The following is a 22879-nucleotide window of genomic DNA, read 5'->3' as shown; positions in this document are numbered from 1 at the left end:
CAAGAAAGCAGAATTTAGCATTGAACCGTAATTTATTGTATGCCACTTGAAAGTTGAACCAGTTTCACTTTCACGCTTCAAGACTCAATAATATAGAAACTGTGCTTATGTAAAATTTGCCTTTGAAAGCATTTGTGCTTTTATGTTTTTCTAATTGGATATTGGAATTCACATAAAAACGAAAGATGAATGAAAAATCTAACCATCCATAAATCCATCTAATCATTCTGTCCGTCTATCATCCAACATCTCTGTCCGTCGTCCCTCCATCTATCCTGTCATTATGACTTGTCTGACAATCTATCTTCCCAATTATTATTATTTTTAAATAAATAAATAAAAAGTCCCCCCTACACACACAACAAAAATATTTATTTTAAAACAATAGGTGACTACACGGGTGCCGAACCGCGAGTATCCGGGGGTCTGCGTTACAGCGCCCCAAGGTGGAGAGCACCGGTAACGCTCTCCCGACCTCCGCCTGGGAACGTCCCACCACCGCCGCCCCCTTCCCCTCGAAGAGTCGCACCCTCACGGCCGCTGCCCAAGTTCACCACCGCTGGCCGGCTTCTGTGCTGGGAACGTTTGGAAGTGCTCTCGCCGTGTTGTTGTTGGACGTTACGACGCTTTTGCCTTGTTTACCCGACTTGAAGTGGATTTAACTCAACATTTTGAAGAGATTCAAACTTTATTTTAAAACACGTTGGGATTTTTCTTGAAGTTTACATGGCGCGCTCCAACCAAGACTCACCCTGTCTGCAGGTCCGCGACCAGACGTCAACGTTTTCCTCTTGCTTTCAGTTTTGAATATATACAAAATCAAAAGGACGGTTTAAATTAAATGTAGGCCCTAACGAGTGTGAGCGGTGGGGCTTATGATGAACATTTGCCCGCTGAGGGTCTGGTGAAGCAAACTATGTCGGGAGTGGTCCGCACCCTTAGCCGCTGTCTGCTGCCGGCTGAGGCGAGCCGAGACGCGGGCGGCAGCAAGGAGAGCAGCCGGGGAAGGGACGCCGCGCAGGAGCGGGAGGCTCGTCGCAGGAGCCGGGAGATCGACGCCATGCTGGCCCGGGAGAGGAGAGCCGTGAGGCGGCTGGTGAAGATCCTGCTGCTCGGGGCAGGCGAGAGCGGGAAGTCGACTTTTCTCAAGCAGATGCGCATTATTAACGGACAAGAGTTTGACAAGAAGGCACTTCTGGACTTCAGGGACACTATTTATGAAAATATACTGAAGGTAAGACACATAAATGGAATGGGGATGTTAACTTGGGGGCAAACAAGTAACTGCTGTTTTCAAGTCAATAAATATGTGGCAATCACATTAACAGCTATTTTTGATTTACACAATGCACATGTTGGAACAAATTGGATTTCAGATTTTTTTTATTTTTTATAAAACAATAATAAAATTAATGTAGGGAATTTTCTATAAAATTCTCGTTAAGTTCATTAGAATAATTGTTTATCCTACTATTGACATTATCCTCCCACTATAAGAGCGGTTTGTTGACACAGTGCATATTTTTATCCGTGTGTGTGTGTGTGTGTGTGTGTGTGTGTGTGTGTGTGTGTGTGTGTGTGTGTGCGTGTGTGTGTGTGTGTGTGTGTGTGTGTGTGTGTGTGTGTGCATCAGTGCATGTGTGTAAATGTCCCTTTGTTTGCTGCCATAGCCGGGCCTCCTTCACCAGCTAACAATACCAGACTATTCCTGAGGGATGAGAACATCCGCTCAGCCCACACTGGGATAAGAGGCTCCAGTTAGACCAGCAAACCAATACAATGCCCCTGCAACTTGCCATCATTCTCCAGGACAACCCCCCAAATCAGTAGAAAAATACACCTGGCGAACATCTGCAATACTGTACATCCAATTGTGAAATACAATTGAAGTATCATCCATGTTTCCACTAAGCAGTTTTGATCTCTTCAGCACGTGGGTTCCTTGGTTTTAGACTGAGGTACGTTTCCTGCTCCGAAGACTCAAAAGTTATTTCAGCCTGTATCTATTTGAATTTTATGCCACTGTAGTCTGAAGTTACATACACTGACCTTTTTGAAATACCTTGAGCAAAAATGACGGTGGTTAGAGAATGGCCAATATCGGGGGGGTTTTCTGAGTGGGTTGTCATTTCTTATAAAAAGTCGTGGGCCACATCGTAGTTAATGGCATCCCTTGGTGGGCCGTTATGACTGAGCCCATCAACGCATGATCGCCATATCACATATACACAACAAGAAACATTAAGTTGACGACTTACCAAATAAAATTCGGACCCGGGCCAGATCTGGCCCCGAGCCTCGAGTTTGAAAACAGTGTCTTAAAACTAGCTTTGCAACATATTGTATTAGGAGAACTACCTGACACATTTTTCAGATCAGGGTTTACCGTTAGATGGTGAGCTCAACTCAACTGCATCGGTGGTCGGAACATGAGGGACTTAAATGTGATTTTGTATCTTTGAGGACTGGTCATGCAGTAGTTATGATTTAGCTTTCCCCCCTGGTGGTTCAATCTGGCTAACCTTGGAATCAACTCTTTCACTTTCAGTTCTCCTCTTGTTGGATATTGCCAGACAAAAGCTGTGGTTTCCTTTCCAACATACATCCTGCCTACATTTGACAGCTATTGTCAGAGACAGAATTAGTCAACCCGCGTCTAGACAAACTCCATACTTGCTGTAAATACCACAGATGGACGATTGACTGTGTACATTTCGGCGCAATGTTTGGACTTGTCCAGTCATTGAGTCTTGAGGCAGTTGCACATAGTTTGCTGTCTAAAGAAGAACAAAATTACATAAGATACAAAGTTGAAGTACATCCCCGCATTGGTACAACTCCTTCAAAGCAGCATTATTCTGCTCCATACCGGCTTTGTAAGATGTTGTAATGCTGTGATGGACCATCATTTTCTAGCAAAGGCTAAGATAAACAAGCAAAATGGTGGATTTAGTTTTACGATGTTTGGCAACCTGTAGTGTAAAACATTTTAGAGTACCATTAAAAAAAAAAAATCTTTTATATATTTGGCAAGAAAAGAAACCTGATGCCGAAGCAGATTTTTAGAATGTTATCTGGTCCTAAAGGGAGATTATGAGCCAGCGGAATACCTCTTTGCTGTCGGAGATAGAAAGCAGAGACCCGTCCAAAGCAAATATGGGCCCCGTCTCCGCAAAGCAGGCAATTAAAACAAAAAAGAGACGCATAGAAAAAAGAAAATAGCACAGTGAGGCTGAAAAGCTGCTCTTCCTCCTGCCATGTAAAACATCCAATAAACTAAGCAACATTTACACAAGCCAATTCTGTTCTGTGACTTGAGATTCTGAGGAACTGGAATCCGTTGCTGAGAATTTTGAGGGTTTTGCCACCAGCAGCTTTCAAAACCACAAAGCAAATAATTGACTTAATGTGGAGAAACAAAGCAAAAATATTGCGAAGACGGCATGTGGCATATTTGCAAGTTTCATTCCATGGTGAACAAGGGATGTGACTCAAATGGTTATGTATTTCATTTGTTATGTATTTGTCAGTGTTACTGGCTGCTGTGTGTCATACAAAGTGTTAGACACAACTGTCTTTGTGGTAAACACCAGTTCAGCTGCGGGGCGTCTGTGTTTGTTTAGGGTTTTGTCCGTCTTGCACAAACTACTTAGTCACCGAGGTCACCAAGGGCCATCGCACTCAGATTGCCAACACATACACAAGAATTCCTACGAACCACGTCTCGGGAATAAATCGGAAGTTGTTTCCAAATAGGTCTTTGTTTTTGCCCTCTGGTCATGTTTTAGGCTGATAAAACGCTATGATTCGTGAATAAGCAGAACAAATTGCCATTAGACTATCACAGAAGTCATTTTAAAGTGGCTTGTTTGCATATGAGTGACTAAACCTTAATTAAACTTACACTATAACCTTTTAAACACCCTCGTATTGAACATGCCGTATTCAAACTCACACTCTAGACCGCACAGTGGGGGCGCATGTGGTGTCCTCTATTGGAATCGTGTTCATGGTTGTTTACACGCCATTGTAACGCGTTTCCAGCTAGATGTCTGTTAAAAGTGCACTGTACCACCAAAGCGCAACTTTTTTTTTTTACTATTTCACATTAGCTTCACGGTTAGCATGGCTTCCCCGTTGTGTCCTGTTCTCTCTCTTCTTGTTTGGTGCGTCACATGCTTAGTTACTCTTTGCCCTCCTTTAGTGATAACGATACTTATCAGAAGTGTAATTTATTCTCCACCATGGAGCTGAGAATTAATGACTTAAAAGGTGCGTCCCTACACTGTCTTTAGCAACGCTGGCTTGCTAGCTGCTGTGGCGCAAGTTAGCTTAGCGCCTAGCATTCCCCCAGTAGTTCCTGAGCAGCTGGCAAAGCAGGGAAGGATGGTGAACGTGGACGCATCATTTTTCTAACCAGCTTGGAGCTGGTAAAAAAAAATAATATATATATATATATATATATATATATATATATATATATATATATATATATATATATATATATATATAATAAATGGTGCTGGCAAGCGGCAGCGGAGAATATGGTTGAAAGGAAAACACCATGGTTACATGCTAATTAAATGTATGTACTAGCAGCTAGCAAAACAGTAAACATTGTTTGATTATTATTGCACACAACTATCAACAGTAACTCGTTTTGGCTGGTCCACCAATATTATAAATAGACCAGTAAAGTAGGTGATTTAATGTCACTGTGGCAACAAGAGATGCACTGTTTTGTTGATTACAAGGCAGCGTAAGCATGATAGCATCCAAATGATGTTCATTAAAGGTCGCTTGTTAACGATAAGATAACCACACCAAGGGTTTGTGTTGGGTTGTTTGATCCCAAGAGGAGACCTCCCACACACAAAAATAAAAACCGTCAGAAGGCTACATGAATGCATCAGTGTTTGGGTTACTCCATCTTTCCAAGTAAAAGGTCTGCTAAAGTAGAAGTGTTCCCATTTAGGCAGCACTTGCATAAGGACATTACAAAGTAGGCTACAAATACTTTGTTACTGTCCTTATGTCAATTTTTTTTTAGGTATCTGTACTTCTTGAGTTTGAGTTTGTGTAACAAACTCGAATATTCCCCAAATTTAGCGAGCGCAGTTTATAGTCAGGTGCGCCTTATAGGCCAGAAATTACTGTACATGAAGTTGGTAGCATTTGATAGCATAAAAGTAGAGCCAACGCTAGCTGGCGCTTGGTTTAAAAAACATGTAACGTGTAACATAATTTTTTTTCTTCTTCTTCTGAGCATTTTTGTTGCACCAAGTTATTAACATGGGTGTTGTATCTAATAAAGTAAAAATTAATTCTTACTTTGGGATTTTTAGCATTTTTGCTTTTTACTTCAGGCTGTTCTTTTTCTATTGTCACTATAAAGGAGTTGAATCAGTACTTCTATTTTTTACTTTTACATTTTTTTTAACACATACTGTAATGATTAGGGGCAGATATAAGTTTTTCGTCTTTCTGCCCTCTTTCATTTCTTTTTCTTTTAAAAAAAAGTTTTTTTTTTTTTTTTATTGAATCAATTCATTGATTAATCGTTGCACCTTTAGCCCTGATTGTGTCACTTCTGTGTCCCCGCAGGGCATGCGCGTGCTGGTGGACGCCCGGGACAAGCTTGGCATCAGCTGGCAGAGCTGCGAGAACGAAAAGCCAGGCATGCTGGTGATGTCGTGGGAGGGACGGACAGGCGCCGTGGGTGTCGAGCCCGGCGAGTTCCAGCTGTACGTGATGGCACTGAGCGCGCTGTGGGCCGACGCCAGCATCCAGCAGGCCTACGCCAGGCGCTCCGAGTTCCAGCTGGTGAGTAGTGCGACGGTCAGCTGTCTATGTGAGCAGCGCAGCCTGTCACTGCAGGGTGGCTGTCGTTTAGTATGGAGGACAAAAACTGCCAAAATTTAAAATAAATAAATGACAAAAAGTGCAAATAAAAACGGATATAAAGAATATAAAGAAGAATAAAAACAACTATATATCCTTAAATTAAAAGAATAAAAATAAATAAATAACGAGAATCAAAAAATAAATATTAAATAAATGTTGAAATAAACACACAAATAAATATATAAATAGAATTAAATATCAATCAATAAATAAAAACACTCTGCTCTCACATTTATTTCATGCTGCAGACACACTGTCAGGTCGAAATGTTATTCAAATGAGGGGGCGGTCCTAAGCGTGTCTTGCTGCAAACTGCCTTTCAATGGTCGAGTGAGCGGGGTCGGCGAACAAGGAAGTCTCGCCAGCTTGCATGGAGAGCTCCAGTAATAGACGACTATCTTGTCCACTGTCATCACGACTTGTTGTCCAGCAACTCGAGTTGCAAGTGGTGGTGACAGTGGACAAGATAGTCGTCCATTGCTGCAGCTCTCCATGCAAGCCGGCGACGGCTTGTTCGCTGACCCACTCACTCTAGGCAGTGTGCAACAGCGGAGCCCAACCCATGACACGCGTTGGACCGCCCCATCATTTGAATAACATTTCGACTGTCACTTGACAGAGCGTCTGCAGCATGAAATAAATAAATGTGAGAGCAGAGCGTTTTTATTTTATGATTGATATTTAATTCTATTTATACATTTATTTTTGTATTTATTTCAACATTTATGTTTATTTTATTTTTTTTGAATCCCTTTTTGTTTTTTTGTTTTTATTTATTTAGGGATATATATACATATATTTTTTATTTCCATTAAAATGTATTTTTTGTATTTAATTTTTGAATGATATTTTTAATATCCATTTTTATTTTTACCTTTAGTCATTTATTTATTTATTTTTAAAATGTGGCAGTTTTGGTCCGCCATAGTTTAGTTGTTGTCTAACACTATCATCCGTGTTGCCATAGTGCATCCGCAGGGAATGGGAACAGAGTCCTGCTGAGAATCTTGGACAACCCCCAACCATAATATTTATAATTGCGAATAAATATACCAGTATGATTCCATAGCACTAATTAATCGACAATCAATTTAACGCCATCGGTCAAACTAATCCAAGAATGTCTGTAGATCTTACTTTGAGTCATACTGGAACAGAAAAGGGTCTTCCCCAAACTCTCCTCACAAAGTTGGAAGCATACAACAGTCCAAAAGGAGAGAATAGAGAGTCAGGGGTCTACTTAAGAGCGCTGACTGTTTTTTTTTCCAGTCAGATAATCATTTCTCCAAAAGTCTCCCACCCTCTCATGTCTGAGGCGAAAGAAAAGGAGACTCCTAAAACTGCCATTTTATATTCTCTTGGGGGAAAAAAATGAGTTGTAGAAGAGCTGGAGAAGCACTTTGCTCAGCAAGTAAGCATGTCAATGCCAGCAAATCCTCTGTGATGGTCCAGACAGATGCTTAATGGCAAGCAAAAGGTTGAGTTTCATGGAAGGATCACAGACTGTATTGTTCTCTCGGCTCCACCAGCCGCCTGTTTTAGCTGCTGCTGCACTTTTTATTTCCCTGCGAGTTGGTCTTTTTGTGACACGGAAGCAAAGCACTCGGCTGAAAAGCTCGACCTTCTACCTTCTTGCGCATTTATCAGTGACAACGCAATCTGGAGTCAGACAGTAAGTCACTTCCGTCTCGCCCTCGCACACTGTACGTGCGTGAGACGCCTGCCAACAGCTTTATGTCACGCCGCCTCGCCTTATCTGGAGGCCCACGCTGATATGGTCAGTATGTTGCAGCTGCGCGGCCCCGCAGGTTTATTATTATTATTATTATTATTATTTTAAGCAGCTAATTTAAAGTCCCTGTAAAGTGAAAATAAAATGTCATAAATTTGGCAGACCTAAGAGAATAGTGTTAAAAAGACTGACGCTAGCCCTGTAGCCCACTAGCTTGTTAGCCTGAATCGGCGTCAATATGGTTCCAATAAGTCACTGCCTCAATAAGTTTTGTGTTGTGTGTGTGTGGGTCCACATAGCGGACTAGTGAAAAGTAAAAGAGTTCAAGGCTGTATCTCAACAATTGAGTACTGAATCTCATCTTCACAGCCTTAGCGCATGTGTTCAACAAACAAGCCGTAGCTGGCTAGCTAGCGCAGCTAAACACTGTCATTCCTCAGTGCGGAGTGTGGCTGGCGCCAAGCAAAGAGTGATCGACTGAACAGCAAATTAACAGTTACATTTTTAAGTGTCTACAGAGAAAATAATACAACAGTTACAGTACATAGCAAGGACAGATATCTGACAACTGAAAAATGAATCAGCCAGGAGAAGGATTGCTGTACACCCAAATGAAGGCAGATACAAATTTGAAACAGTTCTCAGAATAGATGAAAACTACACTACTATCATTTCCATCCAAACACAAATTAAGCTCTTGGGTGGAACAATATGCGGGCAAGAAGCCGTTTGGCACTTTACATAGTGACACTGCCAACTACTGGTCTGGCAATGCAGCGCTGCAGTTCATTTCTGTGTGATCTGTGCAACTGCTGTGACAATTTTAGTGAAGAACTGAAGGATCATCTTTATTGTCATATATTGCATGACGTATATTTATATATTTAACCCATCACAATAGTGAACAGAGCAAAAAACAGAGTGGCGTCTGAGGAACCGTGTAGGCAATCGGTGTCATGCTCAAGGACAGGACAGTCCGGGGGGAGCTGGGGGAGGATGGTCCATTGCCACATCCGCTCTCGATCTGTCTGTCTACAACTGCTGAAGCTGATGGGTTATTTTTTGCCCACAATCTTTCGCTGGCCAGTGACCTGTCCTTAGGGGTCATTTTAAAATAACAACAGCCTTTATGGTCGCTTGTTTATACAACAGTGGTGTTTTCGAGGCAGAGGTCACAAAACGTTACTGTGGAAACACTGAAAAAAATGCTCAACTTAAAAAATGGAGTCGTGTAGTGTTTCTTTGCAATGTAAAATCAAAGCTGGAAATGCTCGATTTTGGCCCGATTATTGGCATGTTTGTACTCCACTTTAGACATTTTAAAGACTGGAAAAACTTTGCCCGGATTAATGAAAACAATATCAATATTGCAGTATAATTATTGCTCAGGATAATCATTTGGAGACACTTTTGTTGACTTTGATCAGAATGCATGGAATCTGACTCACATTCAACCAATTATTAGTATGTGTATATCTTGCTAAATATTCATGCCAGGCCGGTAGTCGGCAATGTCCCTTCAAATTTGCATGGTCTACCGCTCCCAATTTCCTTATCAACAAAATCTTGAGGAAAAAAAGCCAATAAAACAGATGTCTCATATCTGTCACTAAACTGACAACTTTGTCCGTGCGAGAATCGTACAGATTTATAAACGTAATCTGATCCAAGATATGACCATGCATGTTTTTCGCCTGCTTTCAACTTTGCCATTTTTCTCCACTTCCTGACACAATGAATTCACAATGCTGTCTGCAACAGTTTTCTAAAGTCATAAAGAGTGTATGCCAAGGGTTAGATCCCCCCCCCCCCCCCCCCCCCAGCTCCTCTCCCGCGGAGGCTTTTTTCGGTCAGCTTTTCCCAGGCTCGGCTGGATCCGAGCCACAGTCAGACACCGCAGAGAGGGAGGGAAGACAGAGGGGAACTTAGGAAAGAAGGCAAGGGAGAAGAAAGGGGGATGGGGAGAAGGGAGAAAAACAAACCCGGGCAGGCATTTTGTTTACTTGCAGGCCTCTCACCACACCCTGATAACACCCTGCTTGATATGGCGACCAAGCGCCAAGAGCTCCTTTGACTGACACAAAGTCCTGTTGGGACTAAAAATATACAATGTTGTGTTTGGAGCAAGCGTTGTGTACGTGTGTGTCAGAGCCTTAAACAGATGTACAAAGGCTGTGTACACTCGCACAAACGCTACATAATGGTTTACTGCTGTGGTGTCACTGTATCCTGTCCCAGCGCAGTTTTAAACAAACATGAGAAGACCGAATCAGTGGGAAAGTGGATGACGCAAAATTCAAGATGAACTTCATAGACGTGGAGAGTAGACGAAGTACAGTACAGGAAGCTTTAACACGTTGGATTTATGCTACAAGGTTCTATTGGCACAATTTAGATCTTTTGGGGGAAATGCTCCCTGGCAGCATGAAATGGGGATGAAAACTGCTACGTTGTGGATATCTGCCTGTGAGTGGGGCTGCAGCTATCCGATATTTTTTAATCGAGTATTTGACGGTTAATTCCATTGATTAATCCAGTAATGGAGTAAGATTTTTTTGTTGCATTAAACGGAAATTACGCAATAAGGTGCATCTGATGAGGACATTGGTTTTGTCCACTTGAGCTTCTTAAAATCTACTCTAGTATTTGTGCCTGTAATTGCTTTATAAGGTAAGGCCTGGCCTGGTGAGTGACATGGGTGTCGGGGAATAAGGGCATTTAGTTGGCTGGCTGTCAAGTGGCTAACCCGTTGGCCAGTCTGGAGGTTAAGTGACTCAGCGTAAATTGTTGGCAGCTCATGTATGATTTGTCTTATTGTGTTTTTTTTCTTACCATTTGTTCAATAAAACGCTTAAAACTGCACCTGTGGAGGTCTTACAATATGGTTCTAATTTACGATGAGAGGCTATAAATTAGCGTTGCCTTGCATTAACAATCATAGACTTGGGCCATTCTCTCTTTTACAGACTTTTTCCACATTGCTTGCCGCTGTCACTTCAACAATTTCGACACAGAGTACCGTATTTTCCCAATTATAAAGTGTATTGGGTTTTAAGCTGCGCCCACCTGGTGTGGAGTTTTTTTTTCCACATATTGGCTGCACCGGAGCATAAGCTGCAGATACATACCGTACATTGTGAAATTAGATGCTAAGGAGCAGGCGTTCGCACAGTGATATTCACGGCAACAAAAAAAACCCACAATACATTAGCCGCACCGTCACATTGACCTCAGGGGTCAGCGCTCATGGGAAAAGTAGCGGCTTATAGTCTGGAAAATATGGTAGTGTACAGGACTTAAGTAATTTTGGTTCGCGAAGCTTCAAGGCAGAGATCACACTCGGAACTTTTTTGTTGTTGTTATTATTATTAACTCATTTGCTCCCAAAAACTTTATATTTTAAATGTTTTACGTGTCCAAAGACCTATTTATGTTTTTTTATGTAGTTTTTTTTTATGCTAGAACATACAGAAGGCTTTGATGCAGCCTCTGAACCGCAGAGAACGGGTGAAGCAATAATAGTAATTACAAAAACAGCCAGCAGGTGGCAGCAGAGTATAAGAGATCAACCAGGGACATGTTGCAAACAAGCTCATTTACCCACAGTTGTAAACAGATTTGTGAATTATGATGAAACTTCTATTCTATATTCAGATAGAAATATACTTGTTTTTTCCTGATGAAAGAAGAGACTCTAATCTTTCTTTTGGTAGGTTCCATGTTTTATAGCAATAGAACACAATATTCTGTGGGCCTTGCAAAATCCGTCAAAATCCAGTAAAACAACTGGGAGTGAAGGGGGTTGCATAAGTGAAAATGGCTGGGAGTGAATGAGTTAATCATTGCAGTCCGAAATGACTGCAGCTCAGATTCAACACGCCCGCCAACACGTCTATGCTAGCTTGACGTCATCAAAGCACACCAATCGCTGACATACTTACGGGTGTATAAAAAGCCGAGTATGCCCAAACAACACAAATAAACACATTGAAAAGCAACCACTGTAAATTTAAACTAGAGCAAACGCAAAGGTTTTATTGTGGTTTCGCTATTTTGGAATCAGATGTATCAGCACTTGGACTAAATCCAGTCTCAGAGGCGAAGTTTCCCTAAAAATGTTTGGCCAAATTCCGAAATGTACGTCGTCATGGTCGTTTTACTGTGGTTTGCAATTTTGGTTAGCAACCATGGCGTGGAGCCTGCTGGTCTCACTCTAAAACTCCTTTTAAGTTTAACTACCGGTATGTTGTGTTCAAAGTTGTATTTTGTCATAATTGAATTCAAGTCATTTTACGAAGTGGTTGAATCTTTAATTAAGATCTGTTGCTTGTAAAATCCAAAATTACAGAGTCTCGCATCGTTTTGACGTTTTCCAAGTTTATCACCTCTCTAAATCTAATCTATGATTCATGACAGGAATAAAGATTGCAGATAACCCTAAACCCATTCATTACAGTTAAAATGTAGGCTGCGTTTGGGTCACAGAACTTGTTATTGCTGTTAGTGGTGGTATTTTTCTTATCTCTTTTCTTTTTCTTTTTTTAACATATTTGATAGATATTTTACTACATTTCTTCTCATCTGTTGGGAAAGTTAAACAATAAATTCTTCCCACAGCTGATGGCATGTTCTTCTTTTGAACAACAACTGCTGAATCGCCAGTTTATGTCCACTTTTTTTTGCAAACAATCCCCTATTCTTAATACGCTACTAATTGTAGCAATTATGCCCGTGCCTGGTACAGATCGTCTCTCCAGTTCTCAAGAATGATGGAGGGGGGGGGGGGGGGGGGGGGGGAGTGTGAAGAAGAAATGAAACTGAGATCTAGTATGACTATTTCCGAGGGGTCATTTGTTGGCCATATTCAGCTGTGAGTTAATACATCATCTTTGGGGTTAAGCAGCTTGCTGGTCAAACAATAGTGGTGGTGCACCCAGTCTATCACACACACACACACACACACACACACACAGTCATGTAACTTTCAGAATGTGAGCCTACTGAGGTTTTTGCCGTCATAAAGCCACTAATCTGTATGCATACGTGCCATGGACACATTCCTCTCACTCTAGTCAGCCACACACACACAGCACTCTATTTTCATTTTCATCTATAACCCTGCAGCAAATGCTATTAAAACTGTCATATTTCACCTCATAAACTCAATTTAAAATGATATTTCGCTGTTAATGTCTCCACTACATCAATAATCAGGACGTGCAATTACTGCTGATGGAAGTCAAAGTGAGTGTGGAAGTGTGTGTCTGTCTGTGTTTGCATATCCCTTCATCTCCGGGAATTCCCCGTTCCGTCCCCCTCCCTCCCGCCCGTCCGCGTCCTGCTTAGCCAATGGGAGCTTTGCGGCTTTGTGTGCTTTCTACTAGTGTGACATTGCAGGTCAGCGGCGGGGTCACGGGATCCCGTCCCCCCCGGGTCGATGCTCGACATGTGCGGGCCGCTGACACTGATTCGTTTAAAACGCTTCGTTGCCACTTTAATGAATCAGTTCCTTCAGCGGGACAGGAAGTGGCAAAGTTTGCGAGATGAAAAAGAGCTATGATGTGTGCGCGTGACATCTAAAGTGACTTTGTATCTCAGTTCTGTTGGACTTACTCCCTCCCTCATGTCTCTCGTCACTGTTTTTGCACACACACAGCTGTTTCCTGTAGCACATGTGTCTGCGTGACCTGACTTATGACTTACTTTTGCTTTGACTTAAGATGCAAGCGTTGTATGGCGCCAGTCAACCCAACTCAACTCACTTCACAAGAAGTCACACATATGGGAAAAAAAAAAAAGAAGAGGCTACCCCCAAGCTGTTTAATGCCACTCACAATTGATGTTGATGTCAAATTAAACATAAAATAAAGAAAATTATAAATTGTGTATTTAAAACAACACCACAATTCCCGAAAGAAAGGCCTGGCTAGCCTAATGCTAGCCATTGACATGCTAATGGTTAGCATCAACCACTGACAATTGATGTTCATGTCAAATTAAACATGAAATAAAGAATATTATACATGTATTTAAAACAACCCCACAAATCCCGAAAGAAAGGCCTGGCTAGCCCAATACTAGCCATTGGCATGCTAATGGTTGTTAGCATCAATAACTACACGTTCTTCATCTTCTTCGAAAAAAGACCAATATCATTTTAAGCTCATTGAGTCACAAAATGTAGGGGCAATTGAATTGAAGCATTAAATCATCATGCACAAACTGGTTAGTTATTTTACAGTCTATATATGTTATTACTCTTTGGGTTTATAAAGTACAATATTACAAAGTTCTAGTTTCCATATTTAAAAACTTTATATGTGAAAGGGGAGGGGGGGGAAAGTGCTTAAAGTCTGCTTCAATTTACTTTTGTTCTTTTTGCAGTTTCCGATCACAAATGACTTAAAATCTACATGATTCATGTTGACAAGTTCCATAAAATAGTTTTAATTGGTCATACTTCTGCAGGGTATAAACACTGAATAATGGCTTGAAAAGATGATAAAATATTGTAATATTCATCCTTGCAGTGCCTGAAGAATGATAGCAAAAAGTCATTATAGGAAGGTTAAATCTACCGTCAAATCACATTGGTGAGAAGTTTTGAATGACTTCAATAGAGACTTCCTGCATATTATAATAATAATAATAATTATTATTATTATTATTATTATAAATGCATTAGATGTATTAGTATGATATGGAAAATGGTAAAATAAATGACTTTGTATAATACGGTTCCCTTTGTTTGTGTTGCTGGAAAAGTACACAAAATGCAATTACAACACAACATGGATTTAAATGGGTCAGCTCGGTCTGGCTTACATCTTATCTAATAGACCACTCCACTTATCTCGACTCACGACAGTACACACACACACACACGAGACGTTTTGCTGCGCGCTCCCGTTGACCTTCAAGCTGTTTATTAATTGTAATAGATGCTTAAATCACAAGTTTGTTGTCTTCTATTGCATAAAAGCCGCACTGAGCTTGTATCAGTTTGTCAACATTCATGGCAAAATTGGTTCGAGATAACCACGTTAAAGCAGACACGTGGAAACCTTTTCTTCCAAGTGGGGCCACTTCAGTTGAGTTTTTAATGGTTGAACAAATGTTAATTTGTATGTAATATGCACATTTATGGGTCAAATGTTTTTTGTTTTCCTGGAATCACTGGGGTTGTCTCTATTCTTTCGATGAATTGATCCCATTTTTTGTTTGAAGCAGCCATTTTGGGTGAAATAAGTTCTAACTGGAACCAAGAAGCACAGACCAGTGGTTCTTTTTTTCTTTATTTTTAAACAGCAATTACCACCCAAAAAAAGTACTTAGCTCTCGAGTTGCCAACACCATTGAAATAAAGTAATTTAGTTGGCACAGAGGTTTTAGTCCCGAAAGTACTGTATAGTTAATATTATTGGAACATAGCAGGTGCACTTATACTGAGACTACAGTTATACACAGGTTCACTCTAGACTCTAAAAACAGTTGGGTCAAAAAATAACCCAACTATGGGTCAAAAATGGGCCGATCCTCTACTTGGGTCAATTTGACCCAACAATTGGTATAAAACAACCCAGAAATTTGGGTAAAAAATAACCCAACTATGGGTCAAAAATGGGCCAATCTTCTACTTGGGTCAAGTTGGGTCAAAAATAAAAAAGAAATTGGTCAATTTGACCAATTTCTGGGTTGTTTTATTCCAAATGTTGGGTCAAATTGACCCATAAAGTGGATCGGTCCATTTTTTACCCATAATTGGGTTACTTTAACCCAACTGTTTTTAGAGTGTATTTATCATCATCAGTCAAGAAATCATCAAGGAACTTCTGCAGTCAATTGGCTGCACAGAGAGAAAGGGGGGTGAATACTTTCACACACACCCTACTTTTCAGTTATTTGTAAAAAAAAAATTATTATAATAATTTTTAAAGCATCATTTACATTTTGTTCCACTTCACAACTGTGTCCCAAGCAATGGCGTCAAAGTTTGATTATCTCTTCGATGACTAGCCATGAAAAAGGGCTCGTTCGTCGCTGCTTGCTTGTTCTCAGAATTTCATGTCCTGATGACTAAGCTCCATATCGTGGCGCTAACGCATTTTACCCCCTCCCTTGTCTGCAGAGTGAGTCGGTCAAATACTTCTTGGATAACTTGGAGCGCATCGGTCAGCTGGTAAGTCACGCTGCGCGTGTCCACTGAAAGTCCGCCGTAAAAAGAAAAACTTTGTGTAATCCCAAATGTCCGTCTTTCCCTCTCAGAGCTACACCCCGAGCAGGAAGGACATTCTATTTGCCCGGAAGGCCACTAAAGGCATCGTCGAACACGACTTTGTCATCAAGAAGATCCCCTTCAAGATGGTGGACGTGGGCGGGCAGCGGTCACAGAGGCAGAAATGGTTCCAGTGCTTCGACGGCATCACCTCCATCCTCTTCATGGTGTCGTCGTCCGAGTACGACCAGGTAGCAGACGCTGAGATCACGTGACATAACCCCCTTACGAGGCAGACAGTGCTGCCTTTATCCTGCCGCGTGTCCTTTCCAAAAACCACAAAATGGACAAGAGACAAAGCTCTTCTTTGTGGTCGCCTTGAACAAACCCGACTGTTGCCTCAGCTCTTTTTTCATTAGTCATATGATGAAGACTGATTCCTTAATTGCCGCGCAGTCGACCTCCTATTATATTATTCGCCGCCACCACTCGTGAAAATTCACGTATAACTGACATCCGTTGAAATAAATAAATAAGAAAGGAAAATGTTTCCAACCCCAAAAAAATTTTGTCATGGTCAATTGCTCTGTAGATTCAACAGGTGTGTGTTGACTCCAGGTTTTGATGGAGGACCGGCGCACCAACCGCCTGGTGGAGAGCATGAACATCTTTGAGACCATCATCAACAATAAGCTCTTCCTCAACGTCTCCATCATCCTCTTCCTCAACAAGACCGACCTGCTGGTGGACAAGATCCGGACCGTCGACATTCGCAAGTACTTCCCCGAGTTCAGGGGAGACCCGCGCAGGCTGGAGGACGTGCAGGTACCGAAACCCTCCCAATTGTTAAAGAGGAAATCGGCCTTAACTCATTCAAACCCAAAAAACGTGCAAATGTTTTTTATGCAAGCGCATACAGAAGGCTTTGATGCAGCTTCTGACATGAAGAGGTGGCTTAAAGCAATGGTGGTTATTACAATATACGGCCAGCAGGTGGCAACAGAGTATAAGAGATCAGCCAGGCCCATGTTGCAACAAGCTCTTTTTGACAGTGATTTCACCAGGAATGTGAATAATGATGAAACTTAGTTATATTCTAATGCTAATTGTTGCAAAACGGAAACAGATACAAAAAAAGAAAATCTGATGAAAGAAAAGACATTAATCTTTCTTTTGGTAGGTGTCATGTTTTTTATAGCAATAGAACACAATATTCTGTGGGCCTTGCAAAATCTGTCAAAATCCAGTAAAACAGCCGGGAGCGTAGGGGGTTGCTTCAGTGAAAACGGCTAGGAGTGAATGAGTTAAACATTTCTAGACAATAATGTTATACATGAGCTCACTAGTCTAAAACATGATATTCTGATTAATATTACATTTGTAGAATATGAGTTATGTAGCAAAATCCAACAGTTTTTATCCATCTCACGGGACGGCCATTTTGCCACTTTCTGTCGACTGAAGATGACATCACAGTTGCTCAGGGCTCACGCAATGACCAATCACAGCTCATCTGTTTTCTGAAGCTTAGCTGTGATTGGTTGTTACCTGAGCAACTGTGATGTCATTTTCATTCAAAAGCAAGTGGCAAAATGGCTGCCCTATGAGATGGATTTTGCTACATTACTCATATTCCACTAACACAATATTAACCAGAATTGTGTATTTAGACTAGTGGGGATGCATAGAACATATTATTGTCAAGAAGATTTTTGGGGGGGTTGACTTCCACTTTAAATGTAGAGTTGTCCCCATCCAATCACGTGACAGGAAATCGGGGACGGACATGTATTTTTATAATGAAAACAAAAACACCAAAAATATTGAAAGGGCAATATTGGGTATTGAACACTTTAAATCACTGTAGAAATCAATTAATTGAACACATTATTATTATTATTTTTTTTTTTTATTGGTTCAAGAAATTATTAACACCAGGTCTAACCCGCCTCCGCGCAGTTACGTTGAGCCTCGGGTGTTTTGCATTTCGAGCATAATTAAACTGAGCAATTAATGGTCCATTTCCATAAAGTCCCCCTGTTTAAGTCCTGTCCTCTTACAACGCATTCTAATCAAATCACACAAGCGCTCACTTGTTCCGATGTCTTGTTCCCCGCAGGCGTTCCTGGTGCAGTCGTTCAGCCGTAAAAGGCGAAACCGAGGCAAGCCGCTGTTCCACCACTTCACCACGGCGGTGGACACCGAAAACATCCGCTTTGTCTTCCACGCCGTCAAGGACACCATCTTGCAGGAGAACCTCAAGGACATCATGCTGCAGTAACGCAAAGCATTCGTGACACTTGAGCGAGGTGGGGGGGGGGAGAAAAGCCTGTGACGGGACGAGGCTGTATTAACACTAACCTGTGGAGCGGTTTAGTGGACCCGCCGAGTGGTTCGAGCACAACCCGTGGACCCAACCCACATATATCCCAACACGTACAGTTTCAGTCCGTCGCATTCTTCCCTTTCTTACCTATGGAAAATGGGATGTAAACAAAACAAGCGCTTAAAGTGTTTGCTTTTATGGACGTTTGAAAGACTAATGACAACGCAGTCACTAAGTCGGGGCGGAGGGGGAGGCCGGGGGTGCGCATGACCCACCGTTTGGCCCACTGTGGTCATATGCTGCGTTATGGGATGAGCTTGCACCAGCGGCCTGGGAGTGAACTTCACATCGGTTTGTCTTCTCGCTTGTTTTTATGCGTTCGTGCATTCGTTCACACGATTGAGGCAAACCTGCGCTCCAGCTAGCAAGTTAGCAACATAGCATGTCAGGCGCAGACGTTATTTTTGTATGTGTCGCCGAAGCCTTGAAAAAGACTCACTATCGCTCCTTTTCTGTCATCCTGTGAAGTATTAGCACCATTTGAAACATTTTTGGAGTGGGATCTAACGTAAAATGTTGCAGGTGTTTGTTTTTTTGTTGTTTTTTTAAATCTGCATTTTCCGAGCTGCGCATCGGTCACTGACTACCACAATGTATCGCCGCCATGATTGTCGAGGGAGATGTGGTTATATTTGAGCGTGTTATCTGGAGTACAAGGCACACACTCACTACAAGAGCAGTAAGAGAGAGCACTTGCTGATTTTCTTCCTTATCATGAGCTTGCTCACATTTTAAAAATCTGCGCTTTCGTGGAGAAGTTAGTCAACATTAACAAAAATAATTTCATGTTTTGAGGATGAGCTTTTCCCCAATGCCCATCAATTCAATGTACAGTATGTCAAATGGGATATAATTTCACAATGTATCAGTGCCATGTAATTCCTAAAGCAAGGCTGAGTCTACACGTGATTGCCATGGATGCCCAACTGCGGCAGTCAGTCGTTTCAACCCTTTTTCCATCATGAATGTGACCTGTAACCTGCACAACGTAGCTGAAAAGACAGCAAGTCAAAATAAACCACTGATATCACGTAGTTGTAAAAGTGTGCACACCCTATTGTAACTGGGATGTCGAAAATTTCGTTCATTTTTACTTTGACTTTTGAGGGGAACAAATCTATTTAGTTGTACAGGTTATAGGTCACACTAATGGTGGGAAATGTTTTGTAATGATCTTGGTGGTATTTTTTTTTTATCACAAAAAGCTGGCATTTGAACAGGGGTGTGTAGACTTTAGTTTTATATCCACTATATATACCTCCCGTATTTGATCCAGATTGCCATGCAAGTCCCAAAAATTCTAAGACGAATACAAAACATTGAACCCACAAATGTTCACAATACAAAATATATATTTTTTTAAAGTTCATAATAAAAAAGTCATACATTTTGTATGACCCCCGATGAGAAAAAGATCCACACACCCGCTGCTCCAAAAGGTTAATGAGCACTTCCACATGTTATAATAATACAGTGTTTCAACTGCTTAATTTATGTTCATTTTGAATTGAACCGATGGCCTTTTGTTCCAGCTCATTTCCTGTATATAGACGAGTGTAAAAGTGTCCGTCACCCTGCGTGTGCGTGTGTGCGTGCGTGTGTGTGTGTGTGTGTGTGTTGGGGCGGAAAAAGTATACCACTCTGTAACAGCAGCACTGTAAATGTACAACTAACCCACTTGGCACACTTTTTTCTTTTTTCTTTTTAATAATGTTGTAAATAGATGTTGTCACAGCACTGGATGTGTGCTAAGAGACGACAACAAGGACAAACTGTAGAGTGAGGGGAAAAGAAAAAGGATGGAAAACAGGACAGAGGACAAGATGGAGGCTCGCTAAAGACTTGGTGCCGCTCCCTCCTTTTGACCTTCTGCTTTTGTTTTTTTCTTTTCTCGGTGCCTTATTGGCTCTGTGTTTTGTGGTGAAATACACTGCCGTTTGCTCAGAGGCTGTTTTACTCTTTATTTATTTGTTTGTGTGGCGAAGCGAGAGGGCGCCACCCTCAGCATTGTGGCAGCAAAGAAAGATTAGCATCAAGGGAATGACTGCATCGTTTTCACAATGTTTGACTAAAGAAGTTCACGCCAATGTTTAGTTTATTTGGAAGTAGCAGAGACCTCCACCAAGGCTCATTAACCCTACTTTGGCTCAACACCGAATTGCACGCCGTCCAAAACACACAACTTCTGTATAGGCCTGAAATTTGTCAAAAAGATGCATTGTGCAATCACCAAATAAGAGAAAGCAATATTAAAAGAAAAATGCATTGAAGAAGTCAAAAATTTGAATATTAAATAGCATTATTTATTTTGAAGTATATGTATTGAAATATGTCAAACCTTTAAAAACAAACAAAAAAATGAAGTAAATAAGTATGCAATATTTATTTGTAAATGTTAAACCTTTAAGAAAAACAAAAATTAAAAATATATGTATATATTTGATTCTATTATTAGTCAAGTATTATTGCCATATTCATATATATTTTTTAAATAAATGCCCATTCATTATTCATTGATAAAGTAATAAATATAGCAAATATATAAATATTCACATCTGAAAGAAGAAAATAAAAATACAGGCATGGTCAGATTTTTTGTATAAAATATTAAAATAACCTTATTAAATGTTAAGTCATAACCAAATCTACAATGCTGACATTGAAAATAATGGACTTGAACAAAAAGAATGATAATATTGTCATTCATTCTTGAACAAAAGTTGATTTAAAAAAAAAAGAAACTCATTTAATAGGATTTCATGAAAAAAATCATATTTAGAAAAACATGGATTATTTTTTTTCCAAGTGAATGCAATATGTTTCCCTACATTACAGATGAAGGAAGTGGAATGGAAGAAACTGGAAAATGGAAGTCTCCACCTTTGAGTGTGTGTGGTTTGTGAGTGTAGCCCACAGTCTCAATTCGAGTTCATCCTAAATGCGTTGGGTTAGGGTTCCTTTCTTTCATATCAAACTTATCTAAACATACCTTCATGGAGCATACAAAGCACTTTCCAAATCTGGTCACACAGTCCGAAGCATAAACGTACCTGGAAGAAAGAAAAAAAGTGTGTTGAATGACCCACTGAGATCTCGTGTGGACTTACTCAATTTCTAAATTAAATGCAAAAATAAAGAGGGAAGAAAAGGCATATTTTCAAGATTAATACTTATCTAGGAGAATGACACCTTACAACATATTGTACTTTTAGTTGCTATCTTAATGCTAACACTAATTAGCCTTTATGTTGTTGCGTTTTTACCTTTTCAGCAACAGATTGAACGCTACAGTGTGACAACATGAAGGCAGGCAATATAAAAATACACTGTTGTATATTATTTATCCTCTGCGTAGAACAGCTATTATTAATGCCGTATGGCCCTAGCTGAGAGAGGATTTGACACCCCAATTAACAATATATCCGTCTGTCTTATGCTTAAGGTGGGTGGCAACACAATGGCTATTCAGTGACAAAGTGTGCCAAAAACACTTTCATTGTTTTTTGCAGCAGCTCAAAAAAAGCACAAACCGCATCGACTCTTATAGGAGGAAGCAATATGACGGCAGACTGGAATCGTGTCTGCTGGAAAGAAGGAGAAACTGTGATGAAGAAGAAGAGATGGGAGGGGGTTGGGGGTACAAAGGGCGGAAGACAAGTAAAAGTACCAGGAGGGGGGTTGTTTGGGAAGGAGTCAAGTTTCCTCTCTGAAGCCCACTTCCTGTCCTGTTGCTCAAATGGAGTAAGATCCACTTTCCTCACACACACACACACACACACACACACACACACACACACACACACACACACACACACACACACACACACACACACACACACACACACACACACACACACACACACACACACACACACACACACACACAACACACAAAAGTAACCTCCTGCAGTGTGCAAAAGGAGGAGAGTGCACAAATAAAGCAACAGAAGGTAAACTCCCCAGTAGCGTGGAAAACATTAAGGAAGGACGTACATTGAGGCAGGACATTGTGTTCTTTGGTTGTTCACGTACGCCATTTGGCCACCGGACTAAGAAAAAATAACACATTTCCATTTCCAAATTTTTCCAGAAGAAAATAAAAACCTAGACAAAGTGTCTGTGGTGTGCTCACGTTCAAAGGCCAATTGAATAATCTAATCAAATAATATTTTTAATTCAATAATAATAAAACTTAAATTAAGTTATTTCATTTTTAACAACAGTACAGTGGTGCCTTGAGAGCCCAAACTTGAGATGTGAGCACTGTAGCAGAGAATGGCAGGCAGTAAATTCAAATCACTCCATAACAAGCAGTAGTTTGACAGATAGTGAACCAAAAAAAGCAAAAAAAGTTCTAGCTGGTGAATAAAGTCTACAAAAAAAGAAACAGTTACATGTGTATTTAAAAGAACGTTTTTAGCTTTGCCTTAAGAAAGTCTGTTAGCTTAACAAGCTAACAGACGCCATTGGCATGCAAGCAGATAGTGTCATTATTTGCGATTTTAAGTGAACAATATTTCAACGCAAACAGTGAAGAAACACATTTAGACAAATAATACAACAATATTCACAGGAATATATTCTTAATGCTCTATAAAAAAATGACTCTTACAGCATCTGAGTTTGAAGTAGGCCTACTACA

At 40.7% G+C, this 22879-nt stretch overlaps 1 protein-coding gene and 1 long non-coding RNA gene across 2 annotated transcripts; one reads left to right on the top strand and one right to left on the bottom strand.

The window, feature by feature from the left end:
• Positions 1 to 524: 524 nt before the first annotated feature.
• Positions 525 to 20183, top strand: gna12a (guanine nucleotide binding protein (G protein) alpha 12a). The gene is made up of 6 exons (XM_086082890.1): positions 525 to 1234; positions 5605 to 5823; positions 15765 to 15815; positions 15902 to 16102; positions 16470 to 16676; positions 17971 to 20183. Exons 1-6 carry the CDS (start codon positions 917 to 919, stop codon positions 18130 to 18132), a joined length of 1158 nt encoding a protein of 385 aa, XP_085939016.1. The 5' UTR covers positions 525 to 916; the 3' UTR covers positions 18133 to 20183.
• On the bottom strand, positions 15556 to 22830 carry LOC147169587 (uncharacterized). Its single transcript, XR_015095807.1, has 4 exons — positions 21905 to 22830; positions 21227 to 21287; positions 18213 to 18324; positions 15556 to 18123 (listed from the first exon to the last, which is right to left on the bottom strand). It is a non-coding gene; the product is annotated as an uncharacterized LOC147169587 (long non-coding RNA).
• Between the last annotated feature and the right edge of the window lie 49 nt (positions 22831 to 22879).

Source organism: Leptonotus elevatus, chromosome 8 (genome assembly GCF_054856555.1).
Source record: "Leptonotus elevatus isolate MCC_2025b chromosome 8, RoL_Lele_1.0, whole genome shotgun sequence".
Classification (NCBI taxonomy): Eukaryota; Metazoa; Chordata; class Actinopteri; order Syngnathiformes; family Syngnathidae; genus Leptonotus; species Leptonotus elevatus.
Note: the sequence above shows the minus strand (reverse complement) of the source record. Positions and strands in the feature narration are given on the sequence as shown.